Below are 23,939 nucleotides of genomic sequence, written 5' to 3' on the forward strand. Positions count from 1 at the left end.
TATATGGAAAGCTAACCCACATGTCTTGGATTGAAAGACTTAATATTTTTTTAAGACAATATCTTAAAGAGGCTCATACCAGCCAAAGTGATCTACAGATTCAGTGCAAACCCTAGCAAAATCCCAGTGACACTTTTTTTTTTGCAGAAATAGAAAATTAATTCTAAAATTCATACAGAATCTCAAGGGACCCTGAAGAACCAAAATAATTTTAAAAAAGAAGAAGGCTGAAGGAGTCACAGTTCTAATATCAAAACACATTACAAAGCTACAGTGATCACCTTACTGTGGTGCTGACATAAAGACAGACAAGTGGACCAGTGAAATAGAATAGAGAGCCCATACAGCATGTGGTTCTCTATGTGGTCATAAGATCTCTGAAAAATACTCAGCAGGAAAAAGAGAGTCTCTTCAACAAGTGGTATTGGGAAAACTGGATATCCACATGCAAAAGAATGAAGCTGGGCCCTTATTTTACACTGTATGCAAAAATTAACTCAAAACAGATTAAATATCTAAATATAAGACCTAAAACTATAAAACACCAAAAGAAAATACAGTAGAAAAGCTTCATGACATTGGACTTGGCAATGATTTCTTGACTATGACACCAAAAGCAAAGGCAACAAAAGCAAAAACAGACAAACGGGACAACAGCCAACTTTAAAACTCTCGGGCCTCAAAGGACACAATCAACAGCGTGGAAAGGTAACCAGCGGAAGAGGAGAAACGCTCTGAGCCCACGCCCAGTCCCAAAGCCTTCATCTACAGCCCCGAAGTCACGGCCATCAACGAGCCCAGAGCTGCTGCTCCCAGAAGCAAGTCCATCATCACACAAAACTCCCAGGACACAGTGCCTTTGTCCTCTTTAGTCAATGCTTACAGGTAATTTTACAACAAAGATCACCATAATTCTAGGTAATAGAATGTATTTCTTAAATAAAGTTGTAGGTTTAAAGTGGTTATAAATGATCATTCATTCTTTCTATGTCACAGAGGGAACAAGCAATATATCTCCCACTTTGTCTTGTTTACGGATGGAAAACAAATTGGTTGACATTCAAAGAAAATTAACAACTAAACAGGAAAGGGATAAAAACACAAATTGTCCAAGCCTTTGGTTGAACGTTCTTTCCATAAGCTGCAAATACTGCAGCTTTACCTAGTTTCATGGACAGCTGCTCACAGGCAGGAACAATTTCCACCGGTTAACATCTGGAATTGTCTATCTTACCACACCTGAAGCAGCTTCCAAAAGTAGTGGATGAAGACCACAGAATGGCTGCCTGAGTGGCCACTTGAGAAGATTAAAGTTAAGGCAAACTGGGTAATTTTTATTAGCTACATGCTACATTCACCCAAGAAGTATATGCTGCATGCCCCATAGTCTTTTTTTTAAACATAGGCCAGGAACCTCCCTGGTGGTCCAGTGGTTAAGAATCTGTCTTGTACTGCCTGGGATGCAGACTGATGCCTGGTTCAGGGAACTAACATCCCACATGCCACAGAAACACAGTCCACGCAGGGCAACCGCTGAGCGCACGCAGTCTAGAACCCACGCTCTGCAACTGGAGCCGCCTCCACATGCTGCAAGCGGAGAAAGCCTGACCACAGCAGGGAAGACCCAGTGCAGCCCAAAGAAGTGGAAACGGGCAAAACAAAGGCTTGCTAACTTTTTAACACAGTTCCAACAATGACACAAGGTTATCTTTTCTCTCTAAAAATATATTTTTCCAGAACCACATGAGAGTAAGTTGCCAAAATAATGCCCTTTGACCCCTAAATCCTTCAGGGTACAAATATTAAAATCAAACAATTAACATGGATACTGTACTGTTAGCTATAGACTGCACACAAATTTTCTGTCATAATAATGTCATTTACACACACACAAAGAATCAGATCACAAGTTATATTTAGTTAGTACAAAATGTACACTTTGTAGTTTTCAAAAGCAATTTACAGCTTCAAACTAAAAAAGCAAAACTAAAGATGGAAACAAAACAAAAAACACTAAGAATACCAATAACTGCTACATTGCTGGAAAGGAAAAGGAAGCCAGTTCTAGATAAGCAGAAATTCAATTTCATGACATAAGCAACTGCGATTTAGTCTCTTTCTAGATAGGTTATGCTTTGCTTATGTTCAAAAAGATGACGCCCCCCAGGCTTAAGCTTGACTCCATAAGTTTAGTCCTGTTTCTCTGACACAGAGATTTTCTAAAGCACTTTTATGTCAATCCTATCTTGTGAGAAAAATGTGAGAAAAAAAAAAATGTACAGTTTTGGCTTTCAATACTCTTTTCCTGAATTTCAGCTCACTCCAAGGGTATCACAGAAACTGATGTTTAACAAAAATTTCAGTTACAGGAAACTCCAAATTAATTAAATGACTAAAACAGTGTTACAATGCACTTTGGGCCAAGGTATCAAGGGCAGATTTCTCACAAAAAGGAAAAAGGCGCAGATTAGCTGGAAGAATAAAAATGACAAGAATATTGCTAGTATAAAAAGTGACAAAACTGCTAGTGTAAAAAGTGACAAAACGCAATATGATACAGATACAGATAAATAAGTGCGCAACAATACTCTCCCAACAGCATTCTCAGCACACACTGGCTTTCGTCCTGCTCCATTTTTTAGGGCTCAATCCATGAAATGAGTCAGCTGGAACACGTACACAGTAAAGCTCTGTAAAGTTCGCCCAAGTTCACCAAAGGGGTCGGGAGGCCCATTTTTAAGGTATTAGTAATAGGGTGGAACTCAGCTACATAAGAATCCCAGAAGCAAAATGCATTCAAAACATGTGATCCCACTTCACCCAAAGTCCACAGTCTGATTTGGGAGTGTGGATTTGGGAGGCCTCCCTGGCAATTAAGACTTGGGCCAGAGCTTCCTAAGACTCACAGGGTCCAAGAGCCCCCTCAGCCTGTCCTGGGAGCCCGAATGAAGACAGGACAGGACAGACATGGAAAGATCTTCCGAAGGACTGCAGGAGGCAAGAGACGAGGCTGTGAGAGCTCTGAACACACAGCCCGAAAAAGTGCCTGCTTCTGACCAGGAAAAACCCACCAAACATCATCTACTCACAGAAAGAGATGCCACCCAACGCTGGGCGAGAAAATCGCTAACGACAGCACAGGGGCCCTTCCCAGGGAAGGCCAGGGCTAGAGAGAGCGAACAGGAATAATGCTGAGCAATGACTGCCTTGCAGTGGAATGCGTGGCTGCTTTACCCTGAGGCAAAGCCCTCAGTGATCTCATCTATAAAATGAGGTGGGAGAAGGTCTCCAAGTTCCTTCCAGGGCGGTGAAAAGAAAGCAAGCCCCAGAGTCAGACCAATCCTGACTCCCCAACTTACCAGCAAGGCCATGTAGGTCACTCTGTGCCTCAGTTTCTACACCTGCAAAATAGAGATCCCACCTGCAACAGTCAGGGATAGATTTGGCTGTAAACAGTGGCTTAAAAATGAGGCTTATTATGCCCATCATAAAAAATTCCAGAAGATAGTAGCCCAGGATTTGTGAGGTGATCAACTGAGGCTTCCCAGGTGACTCAGATGGTAAAGAATCTGCCTGCAACGCAGGAGACCTTGGTTCAATCCCCAGGTCAGGAAGATCCCCTGGAGAAGGGAATGGCAACCCACTCCGGTATTCTTGCCTAGAGAATTCCATGGACAGAGAAGCCTGGCAGGCTACAGTCCATAGGGTCGCACAGAGTCAGACACAACTGATCAACCAACACTTTCACTTTTCTGATCAACAAAGTCCTCAGAGGTGTCTTCTGTCTTTATGGCCTTCATTCAAGTTGCCTAAAGACTCAAGATGACTGCTGCAATTCCAGACATCACGTCTATATTCCAGTTTTGGCCACATGTCTTTATTTTAAGAAGAAAGGGGGAAAAGGGGGAAAGGTACAAAGGAAGTTCCAGGAACCTATTATGTGACAACTCTGTTCCCCTGTAAGGGGGACTGTGCGGTGCAAAGATAGTTTTCTCAAGGATAAAGCACGTATACAGCTAAAAACTAGGGATCTATGACTATAGAAGGGAAGGCCGGATAGATCTGTAGCACCTCTTATCTCATGTTAAGGATTAAATTGTAAATCTAAAGCATCCAAGGGCCCCTGGGCCCACAAAGGTATCCCTTCTGATTCTGGTAGCACTGACATTTTATGACCTGTGGTGTCCGTGGCTTGAGAGTCCTTCAGGAAGCAGGTTTTTCCAACACAATCTACTTTTACCATTTGGTCTTTGGCCACAGCCTACATACCACCTGAGTTCCAGCCGTACCAAACCATCTCCCTCACTCCACACTTCCCAACCTTTGTACCCACAGAGCTTCTACCAGGGAAGCCCTCCCCAAGCCCCAGGCTGCACAATGAACCCCTCTGTTCAATATCCTAGGTCTCCCCTCACCTGCTTGTCTGCTATCCCCAGGTGGAGATGGGGCTCTCCCCTGGAGCTTCTTCTCGGGTAGCATCACCACCACCCACCACCCCATATCATAAAAAAGTGTTAGTTGCTCAGTCGTGTCCAACTCTTAGCAAGCCCATGAACTGTAGCCCACCAGGCTCCTCTGTCCATGAGATTCTCCAGGCAAGAGTACTGGAGTGGGTAGCCATTCCTTTTCCATGTGCCATGCCCTATTCTAAGCCCTTTACATGAAGTTTGGCTGCTGATCCCAACAACCCTATGACACACTCACTGTAACATCCCCATTTTACAGATGAAGAAATCAAGGCACAGAGAGGTTAAATAGCTGGTCAAGGCCACACAGGTATTAATAGTCAACAGCAAGGTTGGGATGCAAGCCCAGGCTGCTGGACCGCAGAATCCTTACCCTTAGCCACCACACTCAGCTGCCCCGACTACCTGAGTAAGGGGTCCGCACGTCATTTCAGACCAAGGATGGTCAAACCACAGCCTATAGGCTAAATCCAGCCCACCACCTGTTTTTGTAAACAAAGTTTTATTGGAACATAGACACACCCGCTTGTTTACAATGGAGGAGTAGAGGAGTTGCCATGGAGACTGTGGAGCCCACAAAGCCAGATATTAACTGTCTGACCCTTTACGGGAAAAGTCTGCCACCCCTGATACAGGCTGCCAGCCCTGTAAGGCAGGACCTGTGCTGTTTTCTTTCGTCTCTCACATCTCACATGGCATTTATTTATTTATTTTAAACTGAAGCATGGTTAATGTACAATGCGTGTTCATTTCTGTGTACAGTAAAGTGATTCAGTTAAACATACATATATTCTTTTGCATGGTCTTTTGCATTATGGTTTATTGCAGGATACTGAATCTAGTTCCCTGTGCTATCCAGTAGGACCTTGTTGTGCATCCATCCTGCATATAAGAGTTTGCATCTGCTGATCCCAGGCTCCCAGTCGCCCCCCTCGTCTCCCGCTGGCAACCACAAGTCCATGTCTGTGAACCCGTTTCGGTTTTGTAAATTTGTTCATTTGTGTCATATTTTAGATGCCACATATAAGGGTATCATGCGGTATTTGTCTTTCCCTGTCTGACTGACTTCATCTTGAGGTCCATCCCTGTTGTTGCGAATGGCATTATTTCATTCTGTTTGATAGCAAAGATTCCATCATGTATATGTACCAAATCTTTATCCATTCAACTGCTGACAGACATTTAGGTTGTTTCCATGTCTTGGCTCTTCTGAACAGTGCTGCCATGAACAGTGGGGTGCACGCATCTTTTTGAATTAGAGTTTTCTCTGGCTATACTGCACGGCATTTGGCATATACACACAAGGCCCTCAGTAAGTGCGTGGGTGTGAACCTTCCGTCAGGCCTAACTACACACAGAGAGGTGTGTGTGTCTGGGGGCTGCAGCCCCCAGCTCACGCAGGACTTGGAAAGTCTCCCACTTCTGTCTAGACTCTAGTTAGCAACAAAGGGCCCAGGAAAACCTTCGTGGTGGCATTCCCTGCACGGTTCACAGCCCACCACGGTTCTGATGACGTGACCATCACCGGGATGCACCTATCACCTAATCCACCTAACTCCTCTGGAACAAGGGACTCACACAGAGCACCAAGTCCCACCTGCACTTGGGAGAACCTGAATCCCATGGCGTCCTGGGCGGTTCCCAGTCCCTGCTCGTGGTTCACCGGCCACGTGACCAGCACTGCCTAAACACTTAACACATCCTGGGAAAGAGGTACTAAAAACCGATGCTGGGGACTTCCCTGGCGGTTCAGCAGTCAAGAAGCTGCCTGCCAACGCAGGGGACATAGGATTGACTCCTGCTCTAAAAAGACTCCACCTGCCTCAGGACAACTAAGCCTGTGCCCCTGCGCTCTAGAGCCTGCAAGCCACAACTACTGAGCCCAGGTGCCCTGACTATTGAAGCCCACACGCCCTAGAGCCTGTGCTCCGCCAACAAGAGAAGCCACCACAAAGAGAAGCTCACGTACCACAGCTAGAGAGTAGCCCCCACTTACTGAATCTAGAGGAGACCTGTGCACAGCAACGAAGACCCAGTGCAGCCGAAAAAAACAAAAACAAAAAACTGATGTCGGGGCCTTTCAACTTGTTATATTTTCATCAAAAGATTTCTAGAAAGGGACCAAACCACATACAAACACATTCCTCTGAAAACTACCACCCAACGTGAACAAGTTATTCATGACTCAAATGCCTTCAAAGAACAGAATCGTGCACATTTCCTGATTGCAGTGCTGTTCTTGGTATCATTGTACAAGGCACAAATACAGCATTGGGTTGTGACCAAATCCCATCAAGTCTGGGTTATCAACCAGCAAATTCTGGACGGCTTTCTTTCTAATTCTGTCTTGGCCGGCCCCGAAACTCATCAGGAGCCACCCAGAGGAAACATGCAGAGAGCCTCCCACGTTTCCAGCACAACCATCTCAATCCTGCTTTCAGGACACAAAGGCCGTCTCTCCTCTCCCCCCAGGGTTCTCAAACTGCTGTCTGATGGGACACACCCTGCCAGGCCATGTGATGGACAGCCAGTGGAGACCAGCATCCACTACACAGATAAAACTGCTTGTCACCTGCCCCAGCGCAGGGGGAGGAAGGTCTGAGAAATACCTGTATACTGGGTCTAAAGTGGCCACCAACTCAGCCCCAGGTTCCGCCAAGTCACCCACTGGTCTAAAGCGTGTGTGTGTGTGTGTGTGTGTGTGTTAAGTCGTTCAGTTGTGTCCAACTCTTTGCAATCCCATGGACTGTAGCCCAACAGGCTCCTGTGTGTGTGTGCGTGTGTATGTGTGTGTATGTGTATGTATGTGTGTGTGTTAGTCACTCAGTCATGTCTGACTCTTTGCGATCCCATGGACTGTAGCCCATCAGGCTCCTCTGTCCATGGAATTTCCCAGACAAGGATACTGGAGTGGGTAACCATTCCCTTCTTCAGGGAATCTTCCCAACCCAGAGATTGAACCTGGCTCTCCCATGTTGCAGGCAGATTCTTTACTCTCTGAGCCACCAGGGAAGCCCCCTACAATACTGGACTCCTAGAAAATAAACTATTGTATGCCAGGCCTGATGCTGGGCCCGATGCCTGCAGGAGCTCACAGCAACGCTACAAGGCTGGCATCACGCACAGAGGAGGAAACCAGGCTCCACAGAGGTAAGCGAATTGCCAAGGTCATGCAGCAAAAACGAGGAAAAGCTGGACTGGCAAGGGGGTCTAAGCATGTCACCAGCCTGTGGTCCTGCAGGCTGTCCCCTCAGAAGCAAAGTGACTCCAGGAGAAGGAGGCAGTCTCAGGTTCCAAAAGTTCCCAAGAGGCATCACAGAAGGTGTCCGGGACGGGGAGTGACCCACTCACTTATACACTGATAGTGGGGGTGGAGAATGGTCCAGCCATTCTAAGTTTCTACACGTACCTCTCCTAGGATCCTGCGATTCCAATCCCAATACTGACCCAAGAGAAATGAAGCTCACGTCCACACACAGACTTGTACACGAACAGCAGCTTGGTTTGTAACAGCCAAAAACTGGAAACCACCCAAACATCCACCTATGAGTATACAGATAAGCAAACTGTGGTATATTCACAAGTACACTACGACTCAACAACAGAAAGAAATCCAGTATAAATGACTGATGCGGCGGCAAAGAGGACCAAACTCAGATCTTTCTGAGTTAAACAGACCAGACTCTGAAAAGGATAAGCTCTAATGGTTCCACCCACTGATACATAAAGCCCAAAGAGACAAAACGAATTCATGGTGATAAAAATCAGAAATAGATTGCAAGGGAAGGGGAATGGACTGGAAAGAAGCACAAGGAACCTTCCTGAGGGGATGGAAATGTTCTGTACCTTTTGAAGCAGTGGTTATATGCTATAAACAAGTATCAAAATTCAAATGGAACATCTAAGATAATCGTATTGTATGTTTATTAGGACTTGAAAAAGAAGCCTTTGGACTAATGAGTCATTCTGATGATAAAATGGAAAGCACAGCTTATTACCTGTATTCTTCCAAAACTAACTGCTCAATTAGTACTTAAAGAAACCCCAAAGAAACTCTGATTGGCCCGTCAAAGGAAATTAGGTTTACTCATGGGTATTAGAAACAATTTTCCACACAATATTACCTACTTAATACTTGCCCGAGAGCTCTGTCCAGGCAGACAGAGATGAATGAGCCCGCCAATCTGGCCTAACAAGCCCACTTACACTCATGACAGCAGCCTGTGTCCTTCCCTGAAAGAGATGGCTGTCACTATGGCAACCAGTGGAAGGTAGGCACGGTGGACAGAGAAGGGAGCCAAAGAGCTTAAGAACCACTTTGGACTCATGACTGCAGGAATGCCATTCCCTACCCCCAAGATGTTCACATCCTAGTTCCTGGAACCTGTGACTGTTAATTTATATGGCAAAGTTTTTGGCACAGGCTAACTCGCTTCAGTCGTGTCTGACTCTTTGCAACCCTAACGACCCTAGCCTGGAAGGCTCCTCTGTCCATGGGATTCTCCAGGCAAGAATACTGGAGTAGGTTGCCATGCACTCCTCCAGGGGATCTTTCTGACCCAGGGATCAAACCCTTGTCTCTTATGTCTCCTGCACTGGCAGGCAGGTTCTTTCCCACTAGAGCCACCTGGGAAATCCTAATGGCAGACTGATTAACTTAAGGATCTTGAGATGAAGGGATTCTTTAAGCAGACCCCAAACACATTCATAGGAGTCCTTCTAACAGGGAGGCAGAGGGAGATGTGACACACAGAGAGGAGAAGGAAACACGAAGACAGAGGCAGAGATGGGGGTGATGCAGTTTCGAGCCAAGGAACGCTGGCAGTCACCAGAAGCCGGAAGAAGCAAGAGCTTTCCCTGGGAGTGTCCGGCGGGAGCACGGCCTTGCCAACACCCTGACTTACATCCAGTGAAACTAACCTCAGACTTCTGGCCTCCAGAACCATGAAAAAATACATTTCTATTGTTTCAAGTCACCAAGTTTGTGGTCATTTTTTATAAGAGCCATAAGAAAACTAACACAGACTGGAAGCCTTAAAGTCATATTGCTTCTGCCAGCAGTCCACATTCCCCCAGTATCGACTCCAATGTCTGAGAAATTAATTTATTATTTTAAAATTAATGAAAGCTTGTTTCTTAAGACAAAATGTCATAGAGACTTCCCTAGTGGTCCAGTGGATAAGACTCCATGCTCCCAACACAGGGGGGCCGGGGTTCAATCCCTGGCCGGGGAACTAGACCCTGCAAGCTGCCACTGAAGAGTTTACACGCAGCAACTAGAGAGTCTGCACGCCACAGCGAAGACAGAAGACCCCACGTGCTGCAACTGAGACCCAGCACTGCCAAATACACAGATAAAAATAAATATTTTAAAAAAGGAAAACATCACAGACCATCTCATGACCATGGGACAGGTAAAGATTTCCTTAACAGGGCTCAAAAAGAACCCAACAAAAAGGGAAAACATTGACAATGTGACTATGTTAAAATTTAGAATTTGTGTTTATCAAGACACTAGTAAGAGAGGAACTCGCAAACCATGGCATGAAAGAAGCTGCTTTCTCTGTATATAGAACACCTGTGCCCGCGTGTGCAGAAACCTATCAGTGAACTCAGACCCAGAATACACAGGAAATTCCACAATTTAATAAGAAAAAAAGCAGATATTAGAAAGCTAATAACTTCATTAGCCATCAGAAAGGGCAAATTAAAACCACAAGGAGATACCGACACACACCCACCAGACTGGCTACGACGAGAACAGACAATGTCAAGTATGGATGAGTCTGTGGAGCACCTAGAACTCGCTCACATTTCTGGTGGCATACTAACAGACACAACCACTCTGGAAAACTCTCTGGATGCCTCTCGTGAGTGGGACATCTGTAACACCTCCACACCTAGGTACCCACCCACAGACAGGTATGCGTGTATTTCCCAAAACTATTCATATGAGCCCCAAAACTGGGAGGAACTCAAATGTCAATCTATAATAGGTACAAATATATTTTGTACATTCATACAACGGAATACCAAACAGCAGTGGAAATAAAGAGACCACAACATGAATGGGGCTAAGAAGCCAGACATAAAAGATCACATTACAATATGAAATTAAAAAATAGGCCTAATAATATATGGTATTGGGAGTCAGAATAGTGGCACCTACAGGGGCCAGGGATGACAGTAAGGGATGGGATGAAGGGGCTGCTTTTTCTTGATCTGGTTGTGTGTGAAAATTCACTGAACTACGTATTTTTATGAGTTGTGTATTTTTCTGAACGAATATATAAGACTTCAAATTTACCCTCAAAAATTCAGTTATTCAGAGATTATGTGGAAAGGTATGGGCAGCTTTCCTTTTCTCGATAATATTTTCAAACTGCAAAATGGATGCACGTTCACCTTAGGGGGAAAAGATAATGGGAAGAAAGAGAAGGAAAATCATGCTCACCATTCAGGGTGTGTGTGCAAGCATGCACACGCATGTGCATGTGTGTGTGTGTTAGTCACTCAGTTGTGTTCGACTCTGCGACCCCATAGACTGTAGCTATGCCAGGCTCCTCTTGCCATGGAATTTTTCAGGCAAGAATACTGGAGTGGGCTGCCACATCTTCCTCCAGGGGCTCTTTCTGAGCCAGAGATCGAACCTGGGTCTCCTGCACTGCAGGCAAATTATTTACCATCTGAGCCACCAGGGAAGCCCACTGGGTATAAATATCAAATACATGTTCACTTTAAATAAGGCAGGGGTGAGAGGACAGCCAATCCCACAGAGGGTGATTAACATATGGCATACATTACATATATCATATATAATGTATTATATACATGTATGTGTATAGTACAAATCATATACAATATAATGTTGTCATCACCAGTTGTGTCGGACTCTTTGCAGCCCCATGGACTGCAGCATGCCAGGCCTCCCTGTCCCTCACCATCTCGTGGAGTTTGCCCAAGTTCATGTCTACTACATTAGTGATGCCATCCAGCCATCTCATCCTCTCATGCCCTCTTCCCCTTGTATACATTATATAGGATAATATGCTATGCATATATTATTATATATTTTATACATATATAGTTGTATATATTACAATATAATACATAGATATAATCAGCAGCTTTGTGATCTGAGCAATCATCTTTTATAATTATTGTCAATGAAGCCATCTAAGGTCCCTAAACAATGTGAGTGGGGCCTCAGAACAATCTGACAACCCAGACAGCAAGACGTGCAAATCCTTCGGAGCACAAGGAGACGAGACCATTAAACCAGAACAGTGATTTTCAACCCTGGTATCACCACCAACTGTCTCTAAAACTACTGGAATTCTCGAAAAGCATTCATTTTAATGCAGTATTACTTTTGAGGTCAATATATGCCCCTACTGACTTTGCTAAATGGACCAAGTGACCCCAAAACCCTGGGAAATCATGCCAGAGGCTACACACTGTCTTCTCAAAGTCTGTTAATACAGATCGAGTGAAAAGCAAGCCCTGGATATCTGGTTCCTAAAGGTCCACCTTGGGTGGGTGGTCATGGGTCTGAGGTCAGGATGGGCATGTCTGCTGATGACATGTTGCAGAGAAGAGGGCAAACGATAAACATACTAACTCAAGGACGAGGCTTTAAGCTGGTAGAGCATTAAGAATTCCAAGAACAGTGGTAAACGCTGGCCAAAATAGAACTAAATCCTGGCTTGTCTTTTCTGTCATTCATTTACTTGCTAACTCATTTGGTAATACTTACTGAACCCTTATTATATGCCACGTCCTATTCTAGACTCTAGGGATACAGCAGTGAACAAGACAGGCAAAATTACTCTCTGTCCTCAGGGAGTTAATACCAAGTGCAGAAAGACAAAAGAGTAAAATACAGAGCATGTCAGCTGGTGGTAAGGGTTGAGGAGGAGATAAAGCATGAAAGGGAGATGGGGTTTAGAGGCTGGAGGAGGAAGGAAGTCACTTCCGACAGAAACGTAAATGCCTGGTTCCAAGTTTTAAATGACCTCTTGCCCCTCAAAGAACCCATCATCTTCTCTGCAAAGAACTCTGTGATAATTATGCGAATGGGACCCCAGAGCCATCACAGCATTCAAAAAAGAGACCAAGAGTTTTATGGACCGGAAAGGGTCCGCTAAAGTAGGGGCAAACTGAAGATCCAAAAACAGCTCCTTCTTGAGATCCTGAACTATTCTCAGCCCCTTACACATCAGGTCTTCATTTAATCCCCACACTGAACTAAGGAAAAGAGCAGAGGTTACACCATCTTCAACATTTAAGCAAGCAGGAAAGCGGAAGCCCAGGGCAATTACGGAACTGGCCCAAGGCAACAGGTGTGCTCAGTACTGAGGTCAGGACTTGACCCAGAGTCCACACTGCTCTAACTGTCCAAATGCATGTCCACTGGCCTGAGGTTTTCATATGCCAGCACTCGTCCACTTCATCCTATTCAAGATTTGCCTTTCAGTGTTTTCCTGAGTTCTTACAACCTCACCAATCACCCAAGAAAGAATTAGAGGCTGACTCCACATTTGCAGTCTTTTTTCCTCCAAATATCAAAAACTGAATGGCGATGAAAGCCCTCAAATATTTAAACATCACTTCCCAGATCTAATGAGAAATTATTTCCCCTAAAACACTAGAAGCTAAAACCAACCCCAGAGCAGTTCCGTTCTGGCCAAAGACTAAACTCAGCCTTAGGGCAAATGAGAGTCCATACTGTATCCTTGCTAGATCTACCCTTCTCAAACTGAACACAAGCAAACAGAACTCCTGAGTGTCCCCTATCCTACCCACAGGCAGGTGCGTCCCCTGTGACCCTGGGATCCATAAAGGATGCCTCAGCCTCCCAGCCTACATACTCAAGAAGAGAACATTAAAAAAAAAAAAAAAAAGTAAAACTGAATCACTTTGCTGTACACCTGAAACTAACACAACACTGTAAATCAACTATATTTCAATTTTAAAAAAGTTTAAGCTATCCTTGGCCCCTCTTGCTTTCTCACCTCAGCATCCAACCCCTCAGCAATGTCCCTCCTCCCCACTCCAAATGTGTCCCTTTCTGCATTTCCCTTGTCCCCACCGTCCAGGCCCCCAGCATCTCTTGCCTGGACCGCCATGCTGTGCTCCTGTCTGCTTCCTGACCTGCTCCTGAAAATCTCATCTCCACACAGGAGCCAGAGTGAGCTCTTGAAAGTTGCAGACCGGGCCACCTCCCTGCCTAAAATCCTTCTGTCAAACTGTAACAGTCTTCAATCTTTCCCCTGCCTACAAGGCCACATGTGATATGGCATCTGCCTGACTCTCCCCAGTCTCTGGGGTTTACTCTCCCCGTGGTACACTCATTCCATATGAAACTCAAAAAGTGGGTGAAAAGATTGTGCACTAGATTAAAATGTGAGTATCAGCAAAGACATTAGAGCCACACAAATTTCCACAAATACATGCCTTTATTTCACCATCTTTTATATATATATATATATGTATACATGTATATATATATATGATATATGTATCATATATATGTGAGAAGGAAATGGCAACCCACTGCAGTATTCTTGCCTGGGAAATCCCATGGACAGAGAAGCCTGGCGGGCAAAGGAGCGCGTGGGATCACAAAGAGTTGGATATGACGAACACTTTCACACTTTCATAAATGTATATGTGCCATGCCCTGTTGCTCGTGGGATCCTAATTTCCCAAACCGGAATCGAACCCAGGCCCACAGCAGTGGAAGCATGGAATCCAAACCACTGGACCACCGGCAAATTCCCTAAATATATTTTTAATCTATGAGCACCTACCTCCTTCTGAAACTGTGTTCATTTGTTAGAGGTATTTACACTTTAATGGGGCTTCCCAGGTGGTGCTCATGGTAAGGAACCCACCTGCCAATGCAGGCAGTGTGAGACAAGGATTTGATCTCTAAGTCAGGAAGATGCCCTGGAGCAGGGCATGGCAACCCACTCCAGTATTCTTGCCTGGAGAATCCCATGGACAGAGGAGCCTAGTGGGGCTACAGTCCATGGGGTTGCACAGAGTCAGACATGACTGAAGCAAGTTAGAATACATGTACTTTTTAATGCCATCCTACAAATCTCTACCATGCTATAATGTCTGAAATATTTTCTTCAAAGAACTATACTAATGCATTATAGAAACTCCTTCCTTTGGCCCATTTTTTGATTGGGTCGTTTATTTTTCTGGAACTGAGCTGCAGGAGTTGCTTGTGTATTTTTGAGGTTAGTTCTTTGTCAGTTGCTTCATTTGTTATTATTTTCTCCCATTCTGAAGGCTGTCTTTTCATCTTGCTTAGAGTTTCCTTTGTTGTGCAAAAGCTTTTAATTTTAATTAGGTCCCATTTGTTTATTTTTGTTTTTATTTCCAATATTCTGGGAGGTGAGTCGTAGAGAATCCTGCTGTGATTTATGTCGGAGAGTGTTTTGCCTATGTTCTCCTCTAAGAGTTTTACAGTTTCTGGTCTTACGTTTAGATCCTTAATCCATTTTGATTTTATTTTTGTGTATGGTGTTAGAAAGTGTTCTAGTTTCATTCTTTTAGAAGTGGTTGACCAGTTTTCCAAGCAGCACTTGTTAGAGATTGTCTTTTCTCCATTGTATATTCTTTCCTCCTTTGTCAAAGATAAGGTGTCCATACGTGCATGGATTTATCTCTGGGCTTTCTATTTTGTTCCATTGATCTATATTTCTGTCTTTGTGCCAGTACTATACTGTCTTAATGACTGTGGCTTTGTAGTAGAGCCTAAAGTCAGGCAGGTTGATTCCTCCAGTTCCATTCTTCTTTCTCAAGATCACTTTGGCTATTTGAGGTTTTTTGTATTTCCATACAAATTGTGAAATTATTTGTTCTAGCTCTGTGAAAAATACTGTTGGTAGCTTGATAGGGATTGCATTGAATCTATAGATTGCTTTGGGTAATATACTAATTTTCACTATATTGATTCTTCCAATCCATGAACATGGTATATTTCTCCATCTATTAATGTCCTCTTTGATTTCTTTCACCAGTGTTTTATAGTTTTCTATATATAAGTCTTTAGTCTCTTTAGGTAGATATATTCCTAAGTATTTTATTCTTCTCGTTGCAATGGTGAATGGAATTGTTTCCTTAATTTCTCTATTTTCTCATTATTAGTGTATAGGAATGCAAGGGATTTCTGTGTGTTGATTTTATATCCTTCAACTTTACTACATTCCTTGATTAGCTCTAGTAATTTTCTGGTGGAGTCTTTAGGGTTTTCTATGTAGAGGATCATGTCATCTGCAAACAGTGAGAGTTTTACTTCTTTTTTTCCAATTTGGATTCCTTTTATTTCTTTTTCTGCTCTGATTGCTGTGGCCAAAACTTCCAAAACTATGTTGAATAGTAGTGGTGAAAGTGGGCACCCTTGTCTTGTTCCTGACTTTCGGGGAAATGCTTTCAATACTAAACAGACATTTCTCCAAAGAAGACATACAGATGGCTAACAAACACATGAAAAGACGCTCAACATCACTTACTATCAGAGAAATGCAAACCAAAACCACAAAGAGGTACCGTTTCATGCCAGTCAGAATGGCTGCTATCAAAAAGCCTACAAACAATAAAAGCTGAAGAGGGTGTGCAGAAAAGGGAACCTTCTTATACTGTTGGTGGGAATGCAAAGTTGTACAGCCACTATGGAGAACAGTGTGGAGATTCCTCAAAAAAACTGGAAATAGAACTGCCATATGACCCAGCAATCCCACTGCTGGGCATACACACTGAGGAAACCAGAATTGAAAGAGACACGTGTACCCCAATGTTCATCGCAGCACTGTTTATAATAGCCAGGACATGGAAACAACCTAGATGTCCATCAGCAGATGAATGGGTAAGAAAGCTGTGGTACATATACACAACGGAGTATTACTCAGCCATTAAAAAGAATACATTTGAATGAGTTCTAATGAGGTGGACAAAACTGGAGCCAATTATACAGAGTGAAGTAAGCCAGAAAGAAAAACACCAATACAGTATACTAACATATATGGAATTTAGAAAGGTGGTAACGATAACCCTGTATGTGAGACAGCAAAAGAGACACAGATGTATAGAACAGTCTTTTGGACTCTGTGGGAGAGGGAGAGGGTGGGATGATTTGGGGGAATGGCATTGAAACATGTATAATATCATACAAGAAACGAATCGCCAGGATGCTTGGGGCTGGTGCACTGGGATGACTCGGAGGGAGGGTCCGGGGAGGGAGGTGGGAGGGGGGTTCAGAACGGGGAACACGTGTATGCCCGTGGCGGATCCATGTTGATGTGTGGCAGAATCAATACAATATTGTAAAGTAATTAGCCTCCAATTAAAATAAATAAATAAAGTAAATAAATTTAAATTTAAAAAAAAAGAAACTCCTTCCTGAGGATTCCCCACCCCACTCCGATTATGTGGCACCCTCTCAGCCAATGAGAGCACCAAGTGTCCTGGACGTGCACTCCTAGGCGAGTCCCACACATGTAGCTTTCCCTCCTGCCATCCCTCTTTATGTCACCGGTCTTGTGTTCTGGCCACAATGCCTTCCTCGGGACGTGCAGATGAGGGTAAGAGCACTACAAATAAATTAAGGCAGAATATGATACTGAATGTTAAAATATAAGCTTTACTTGGGGATGTGCAAGCAGACACCAGAGTAAAAACTGTTGGTGGGTGGCTGGTGTGTTATCAACAGACAGCAGCCTCACCAAGGACTTCATGGCTGGAGATCCATCACTAGCTGCAGACAATTTGGGGGAAAAAAAACCGCAAAGGAACATGCCATGAGGCCCCCAAATGCAGGGAGCTTGACTCAGCCCAACTACTCACACCAAGGTGTTTCCCCTGGGGGGTGGGTGGTGAGGTTTCCTTCCACTTTTGAATCCTGTGTCCCCCTCCACTATGTGATGAAAAGATGCCTATGTGTTTTGCACACAGCAGGAGCTCCAAAGTAGCTGACCCAATGCCTGGCACATAGTAGGGCCTCCATAAAATAGTTCCTGAATAAATGACTGATAAGTGAATATTTTTCAAAGTTTCCATCTTTGTTCTCTTCCCTGTTCCTTTTCACTGGTCCAGATCCTCCTTTCTAAGACCCCTTGAGGAGGGAGAAGCATGCAGGCACAGCCATCACAGACGTTCTCCGGATCACTGATGCACCCTCAGCCACAGCTGGAAACAAACCCCAACGCTGAGACCCTGACCACTAGGAAGAGACGATGCTTTTGAAGGCAATGGTAGGCTTTGAGACCAATGCGTCTACTGTGGTAAGAACAAACAGTGGCAGCCAGCTATAACCCACAGTAAACAAATTCGATAAAGATGAGACTTCAGCAGTATACATAGTACATTTCACCTGTGTAGCCTGCAATCAAGTATGTGTTGTTGGTGCTGTTATTAGTATTATTATTGTTATAAATTTTGCCTCTTCGCAATCTGGCCTTCAACCTAAATACTCCAGAGGATTTAATTACACAAAAGCATGAGTTACTCCAATTTCCCCTAAATCCACTCCAAAGAACAAATCCTTTAATATACATTGCAGGTAAAATGCCATCCCCAAGTGAAGTAACTAATCCAGGGTAAAAGCTCTGTTGGCCTCATAAATCACTTCAGGGGGGAAAAAAAAGGAATTAAAGGTGATTGTCCAACACGCAAACCAAATGCTACACAAGCAAGGCACAGCCAGGTACCATTAACAAGGCAATTACCAGGACCTGAAATCAGATTCAGTCCTCTCATCTGTCTCCTCTTTGGCACTCTACCTATTCCCTTTTCAGCTTTCAAGAATTGACACTGGGGCTATTTTGGGAAATAAAAGGATTCAAAAGTTAAGGTGCAGCTTCCACTAACACAGTAGTAGATCCCCAAGGAAACTCTGGGAAAGTTCTCTGCCTAAAATATCAACTCAGTTTCCTTACTTAGGAAGTCACCCTTCTCCACCTGCAACGCAGGAGACCCTGGTACAACCCCTGGGTCGGGAAGATCCTCTGGAGAAGGAAATGGCTACCCACTCCAGTATTCTTGTCTGAAGAAGTTCATGGAAAGAGAAGCGTGGCGGGCTACAGTCCGTGAGGTAGCAAAGAGTCCAGACAAAACTGATCCACTAACACTTTCTCCTAGTAGAGCTTCACGTAAATAACTGCCTGCAGTTTCAGCTGGAAACAATCTGAAACTTACACAGGGAGAGACCGCCAAGTACTCTAGTAACTAGCAGAGATAAGCAATAGCTCCCGGGATGTGATGAAAATCTTGCAAGCATCCTTAAGAACCACAAGACCTCGTATTCAAGGGCTATTAAGGACCTGACACAGATCTCATCAGCAAACTCTCCAAAAAGTCCCATTCTCCTTGCATGAATATTGGTATTTTTGACTTGTTTTTGAAAAACTATACACACACACACACACACCTACACATAAATGCTGTGCCCCGTCTGCTCCTTTCAAGTGTTCCTTACTACCTCGGTCCACACACACCGCGACCCCTTGCCCTGGCACCCCTCCTTCCACGTGTCCCAACTGGGAGAGTAGAGTGAGCAGGCAACTTCAGGAAACACCTTAAGGGAGAAAATAACTTAAACAGCGAACTGCCCATTTCGAAAGGGGAGAGAGTGTCAAAGAAAAAACCACACTAAACTTCCGTCGCAGTGTCTCTCGGCCACCAACTGGGCGGGGGGCTAGCGCGCGCCCCGGAAACTGCCGAGGATAACTGGCTGATTTATGGGGGTGGTGGCGTCTTTAAACAACAAAGTTTTAAATGAACTAGGATGTAGACAGAATTGCTGTGATGGGGCCAGCTCTTACGTACAGGCATCGCGCACGCCCCTCTGCCCCCTACTCTCAGTCCTTCTCCAAGGGTGCCGGAAGCCGCTAGCCTGCAGGGCCCGGGGACCAGCGCGCTCGCCTTGTCGCTCCAGTCCCTGCAGGTGCCAAGGCTCTCCTTCCTTCCCCACTACTGCGATGCGGGCCCGGGGTGGGGTCGCGGCGCACCTAGGGTAGCGGGGACGCGTGGTGGGCCCGGGTGCCGAGGCCGCCCCAGCTTGCCGGCGGCGCCATCGCGCGCGCACACACTCACACAGAGCAGCGCGCAGGGAGGGGCGGACGGCGGGCGCGTTACCTGTTCTGCCAGCCCTGGAGGAGGTTGGTGTATTTGCTGAGCACGCCCTCGAGCGCCGGCTCCCTCCGCCGGCCGCTGCCCCCGCACGGGCTAGCGGCTACCGAGCCCGGGCTGCTGCGGCTGCCCCCGCCTCCGAGCCCGGCGGCCGCCGACCTGCCAGAGACCCCCCGGCCAGCCAGAGAGCAGGAGGGTGAGGAGCCCGCCGAGGTGGCGCGGCTGCTGCTGCGGCTGCTGCTGTTGCTGCCCCCGCCGCTTTCCGCGCCCTGGGCTGCCCTCTCCATGGTCCGTGCGCGCCCGGGACGCGGGGGCCCGCCGCGGTGGCGGCCCCGGCGCTGGGGCTCCTGGCGCGGCGGCGGCGGCTACAGCTCCGGGAGCCCGGGCCGCGCGTGGCTGCTCCAAATCCCCGGGAAACGCCTGACTCATACAGGAGGAAGAGGAGGAGGAGGCGAGGAGCGCTGGGAAGGAAGCCAAAGGGGCTGGATGCAGCTGCGGCCGCCCCTCCCCCGTCGCGGCCCCGGCCCCTCCCTCCGCACTAGTTTGCCTGGCAAGTTCGGAGCGGGTGGCCGGTTCGGCCAGCCCTCCTCCAGGTCTTCCTTCTCTGCTTTCCAGTCCCCGGGGCCGCTCAGGCCCGGGGCTCGGGGCGCTCTTGAAGCCGATCCGCAGGGTGGGCACGCCCGGAATCCACACCCTGCCGCCCCCTCTCGATGGGAAGGTGCGAAAGGGAATCTCCGCGCGTTACTCCCCACCCCCGCACCCACCTCGGGACCTGGCGGGAGGAGCGGCCCCACCCACTGGGTCCACCCGGATATGGACCCGCCCGGCCTAACACCGGTCACACGCAACTCCTCTCCGTCTTCCGCACCGAGCCTGGGCCGGACACACGTACACGGTCACCTGGACATCGACCTCGCTGGCCGAGAGGAGGAACAGGGCTAGGAGGTCCTCCGGGCTCTCCTGCGCGTCTGGGAGGGGAGGGGAGAAGCCAGGTAAACTCGCCCGGGGCGTTTTCACCCATTGGAGTTATGACAAATGCACAGTGGACACCCGGGCCAGGATTTGAGTGGGGCAAGAGTACTCGGATTCCTGCAAGCGCCTCCTTCAGTTGAGTGTCCTGGACGCAGCTCTGGTCTCACCCTAATCCCTACACTGATGGACACACGTCAACCTAGCCAATCCAACCATATCTGGTGTTATCAAGACAGCACGATGCACTTGGGAATCAGAGGCTCCGAAATGGGTAAGACTGCACGGAAAGCAGGAGAGATCACAGATACCTACAAACAGACCAAAGTATTCTGTGTATTGACTGTAACTTCTGCCCCCACCCCCAATGGAGGCACACGGAGCTGCAGCTGGGTTTCTAAATCTAAAGTTGAGTTGATGCTCTTCTGCAAAATTAGATGGGTTACACTCTCCACTGCACTCATCATTTTTGTGCATATAAATATCCAGTGCAATCTGGAAGTTTCTAAAAATTACCTAGAAAAGAGCTTTGAGGATCTTACCCTCCCCCAACACACACACACACACACACATAAACACACACACACACGAAAACAAAAAGATTGATAGGTGGTCCCTATCTAGGAACTCATAACACAGGTAAATAATTCAACAGTTAGAAAATTACTAAATGGAATAGAGTCAGCTCTCATGGGGCCAGTTCTCCAAGCCTGACCCTTTTCTAGCCCCATATCCTTCCAGGAAGCTTTCAAAGGTGGTTCAGTTCTAGAAATTTTCATGGAGAAGCTTCTGGAACTGGTGAGACATGGTTGTGCCCCCAAATAAATTACAATCCCAAGTGTCCACACAGTATAAAAAGAGATAGCCGCGCCCCACCCGCCATGAGACTGCATGGTAGAAAGGACCAAACTTTGAAGCCAGACTGGGCTGAATTCAAATCTATGACCTTGATCAAGTGACCTCTTTAAGCCTTAGTCTTCTCACCTGCAAAAATGGAACTAATGTTACTAGTGGCTGGGATGAGAATGTTTATTTGGTTCAAAATATCATCTCTTCCCATGGGAGGAATATGTTCCCTCCATATGAACCTCAGGCTTGGCCATGGAATTCTTTTGGCCAGTGGACGGAACAGATGTAATAGATGCTACATCCAAACATAAGTCTAAGAGCCATCGTGTGGTTCCACCATCTTTCTCCCCCTCCTACTAGGGGAGCAGTGTGTCTCAGTTCAAGGCTGTCCTTCAAATTGGGTCCTGGATTAAGGAAATGTGTGACAGAGCTGGCCACATGCACAAAATCTTTGCTATCAGCTGCTGAGATTTCAGGAACCATTTTGTTACCACAGCATAACATTGCCTGAGCCAGCTGGTCTGTGTATGAGTGTGTGTGAAGCCCTTCATTGATATGAGGACAGGGAAGTGGGCACATACTGAGCCACATGTCAGTCATTACACCCCTAAACAGCACCCCTCATGGGGGCCTGCCACATGCAGGCTACAAGCAGGGAGGTGCCATCATCTTATTTCATATCACTGAACCTCAGCCACTACCACTTCATCCTACCCAGTCCACCTGTGACTGGATGAGCCATTGCAGCCAAGTTTCACTTTAGACTAAAAAATGAAGACCCTTGAGACAGCCCAGTTGCAGGAGAGAGGAGCTACTGCTGAAAGAAGTAGTCCAGGCCTGTGTCCTAGTCTGTGCAGGCTGCTAGAACAGAATACTACAGACTGGGAGCTTAGAAACGACGAAAATGTATCTCTAACAGTTGTGGAGTCTGGAAGTCCAAGATCAAAGAGCTAGCACAGTCAGGTTCTGCTGAGAACCCTCTTGCAGGCTTCAGATTTCTCATTGTGTCCTCAAGTGGCAGATGGGGCTGGGGAGGTCTGTGTTCTCTTTTATAAGAGCGCTGACCCCACCCTCATGAACTAAGCACCACCCCCCCAAAGGCCCCACCTCCTCATATCATCACATTGGGCATTGGGATTTCAGCTAGGCATTTGAGGGGACACAGATATCAGACCATAGCAACCAGGATGCACCGAGAGCAGGCCAGCTGTGTGGGATCAGACATGGCCAAGGAGGTAAATTAGTGGCAAGAGGTGAATGGAACAGATGTGCTGCAAGAAGAAGCAAGACCGTGACCAAGATGGGAGCACACATGTCCCCACTCCTCTCTGCCTCTTCACCAGGCTTGAGCTTCTCGCCCATGGAATTGGGGGTTTTGTTATTATTGTTTTTTTTTAACTGAAGTATAGTCTATTTGGAGGGCTTCCCTGGTAGCTCAGTCAGTAAAGAATCTGCCTGCAGTGCAGGAGACCCGGGTTCGATCCCTGGGTTGGGAAGATCCATTGGTGAAGGAAATGGCAAACCACTCCAGTATTCTTGCCTGGAAAACCCCATGGACAGAGAGGCCTGGCGGGCTACAGTCCATGGGATCGCAAGAGTCAGACACAACTTAGCGACTAAACCACCATAGTCAATGTACAACGCTGGGTTAGTTTCAGGTGATTCAGTTTTACATATATATACATATTCTTTTTTGCATCCTTTCCATTATGGTTTATTACAGTATATTGAATATTGTTCCCTGTGCTACACAGTAGGGCCTAGCTGTTTATCTATTTTATTGATTTTTGTTATTTATTAATAAATTTATTAATTTATTAATTTTTATTGGCATGTGGTTGCTTTATAATGTTGTGTTAGTTTCCTCTGTACAGGATGTTTGTCTATTTTATATATAGTAGTTTGTATCCACTAACCCTGAACTCCTAATTTATTCCTTTCCCACCCCGTTTTCCCTTTGGTTACCATAAATGTTTTATGTCTTTGAATCTGTTTCTATTTCATAGATAGGTTCATTTGTATCATATTTAGATTCCACATATAAGTGATATCATATGATATTTGTCTTTGTCTGACTTATTTCACTGAGTATGATCACCTCTAGGTCAATCGATGTTGCTGCAAATGGCATTGTTTCATTTATGGCTGCTGCTGCTGCCGCTAAGTCACTTCAGTCGTGTCCGATTCCATGAGACCCCCATAGATGGCAGCCCACCAGGCTACCCCGTCCCTGGGATTCTCCAGGCAAGAACACTGGCATGGGTTTCCATTTCCTTCTCCAATGCATGAAAGTGAAAAGTGAAAGGGAAGTCGCTCAGTCGTGTCCGATTCTTTGCGACCCCATGGACTGTAGCCCACCAGGCTCCTCCATCCATGGGATTTTCCAGGCAAGAGTACACTTATGGCTGAGTAATATTCTATTGTGTATGTGTGTGTGTATATATATATATATATATACACCATGCCTTTTTCTCCATTCACCTGTTGATGGACATTTAAGTTGCTTCCATGTCT

At 45.9% G+C, this 23,939-nt stretch overlaps 1 protein-coding gene and 1 long non-coding RNA gene across 5 annotated transcripts in view; both read right to left on the reverse strand.

Moving 5' to 3' along the window:
* LOC147347964 (uncharacterized) overlaps nucleotides 1–19,606 on the reverse strand; it is a 28,374-nt gene extending 8,768 nt beyond the window's left edge. The window contains exon 1 of the long non-coding RNA XR_015150864.1: nucleotides 3,090–19,606. This is a non-coding gene — a long non-coding RNA (uncharacterized LOC147347964). The remainder of the gene's footprint in view (nucleotides 1–3,089) is intronic.
* Nucleotides 1–23,479, reverse strand: part of OSBPL10 (oxysterol binding protein like 10) — a 343,446-nt gene extending 319,967 nt beyond the window's left edge. For 3 of the 4 annotated variants that reach the window (XM_086365647.1, XM_086365644.1, XM_086365658.1), the window contains exon 1: nucleotides 19,614–20,029. In XM_086365647.1, coding sequence (XP_086221773.1) covers nucleotides 19,614–19,894 — 281 coding nt within the window. In that variant the 5' untranslated portion in view covers nucleotides 19,895–20,029. Of the gene's footprint in view, nucleotides 1–19,613; nucleotides 20,030–20,371 lie in introns of those variants that run through there. The other variant, XM_086365654.1, reaches the window with a different exon arrangement.
* Between the last annotated feature and the right edge of the window lie 460 nt (nucleotides 23,480–23,939).

Source organism: Bos grunniens, chromosome 22, assembly GCF_055505025.1.
Source record: "Bos grunniens cultivar Pamir isolate PY7600 chromosome 22, Bosgru_T2T1.0, whole genome shotgun sequence".
NCBI classification, from domain to species: domain Eukaryota; kingdom Metazoa; phylum Chordata; class Mammalia; order Artiodactyla; family Bovidae; genus Bos; species Bos grunniens.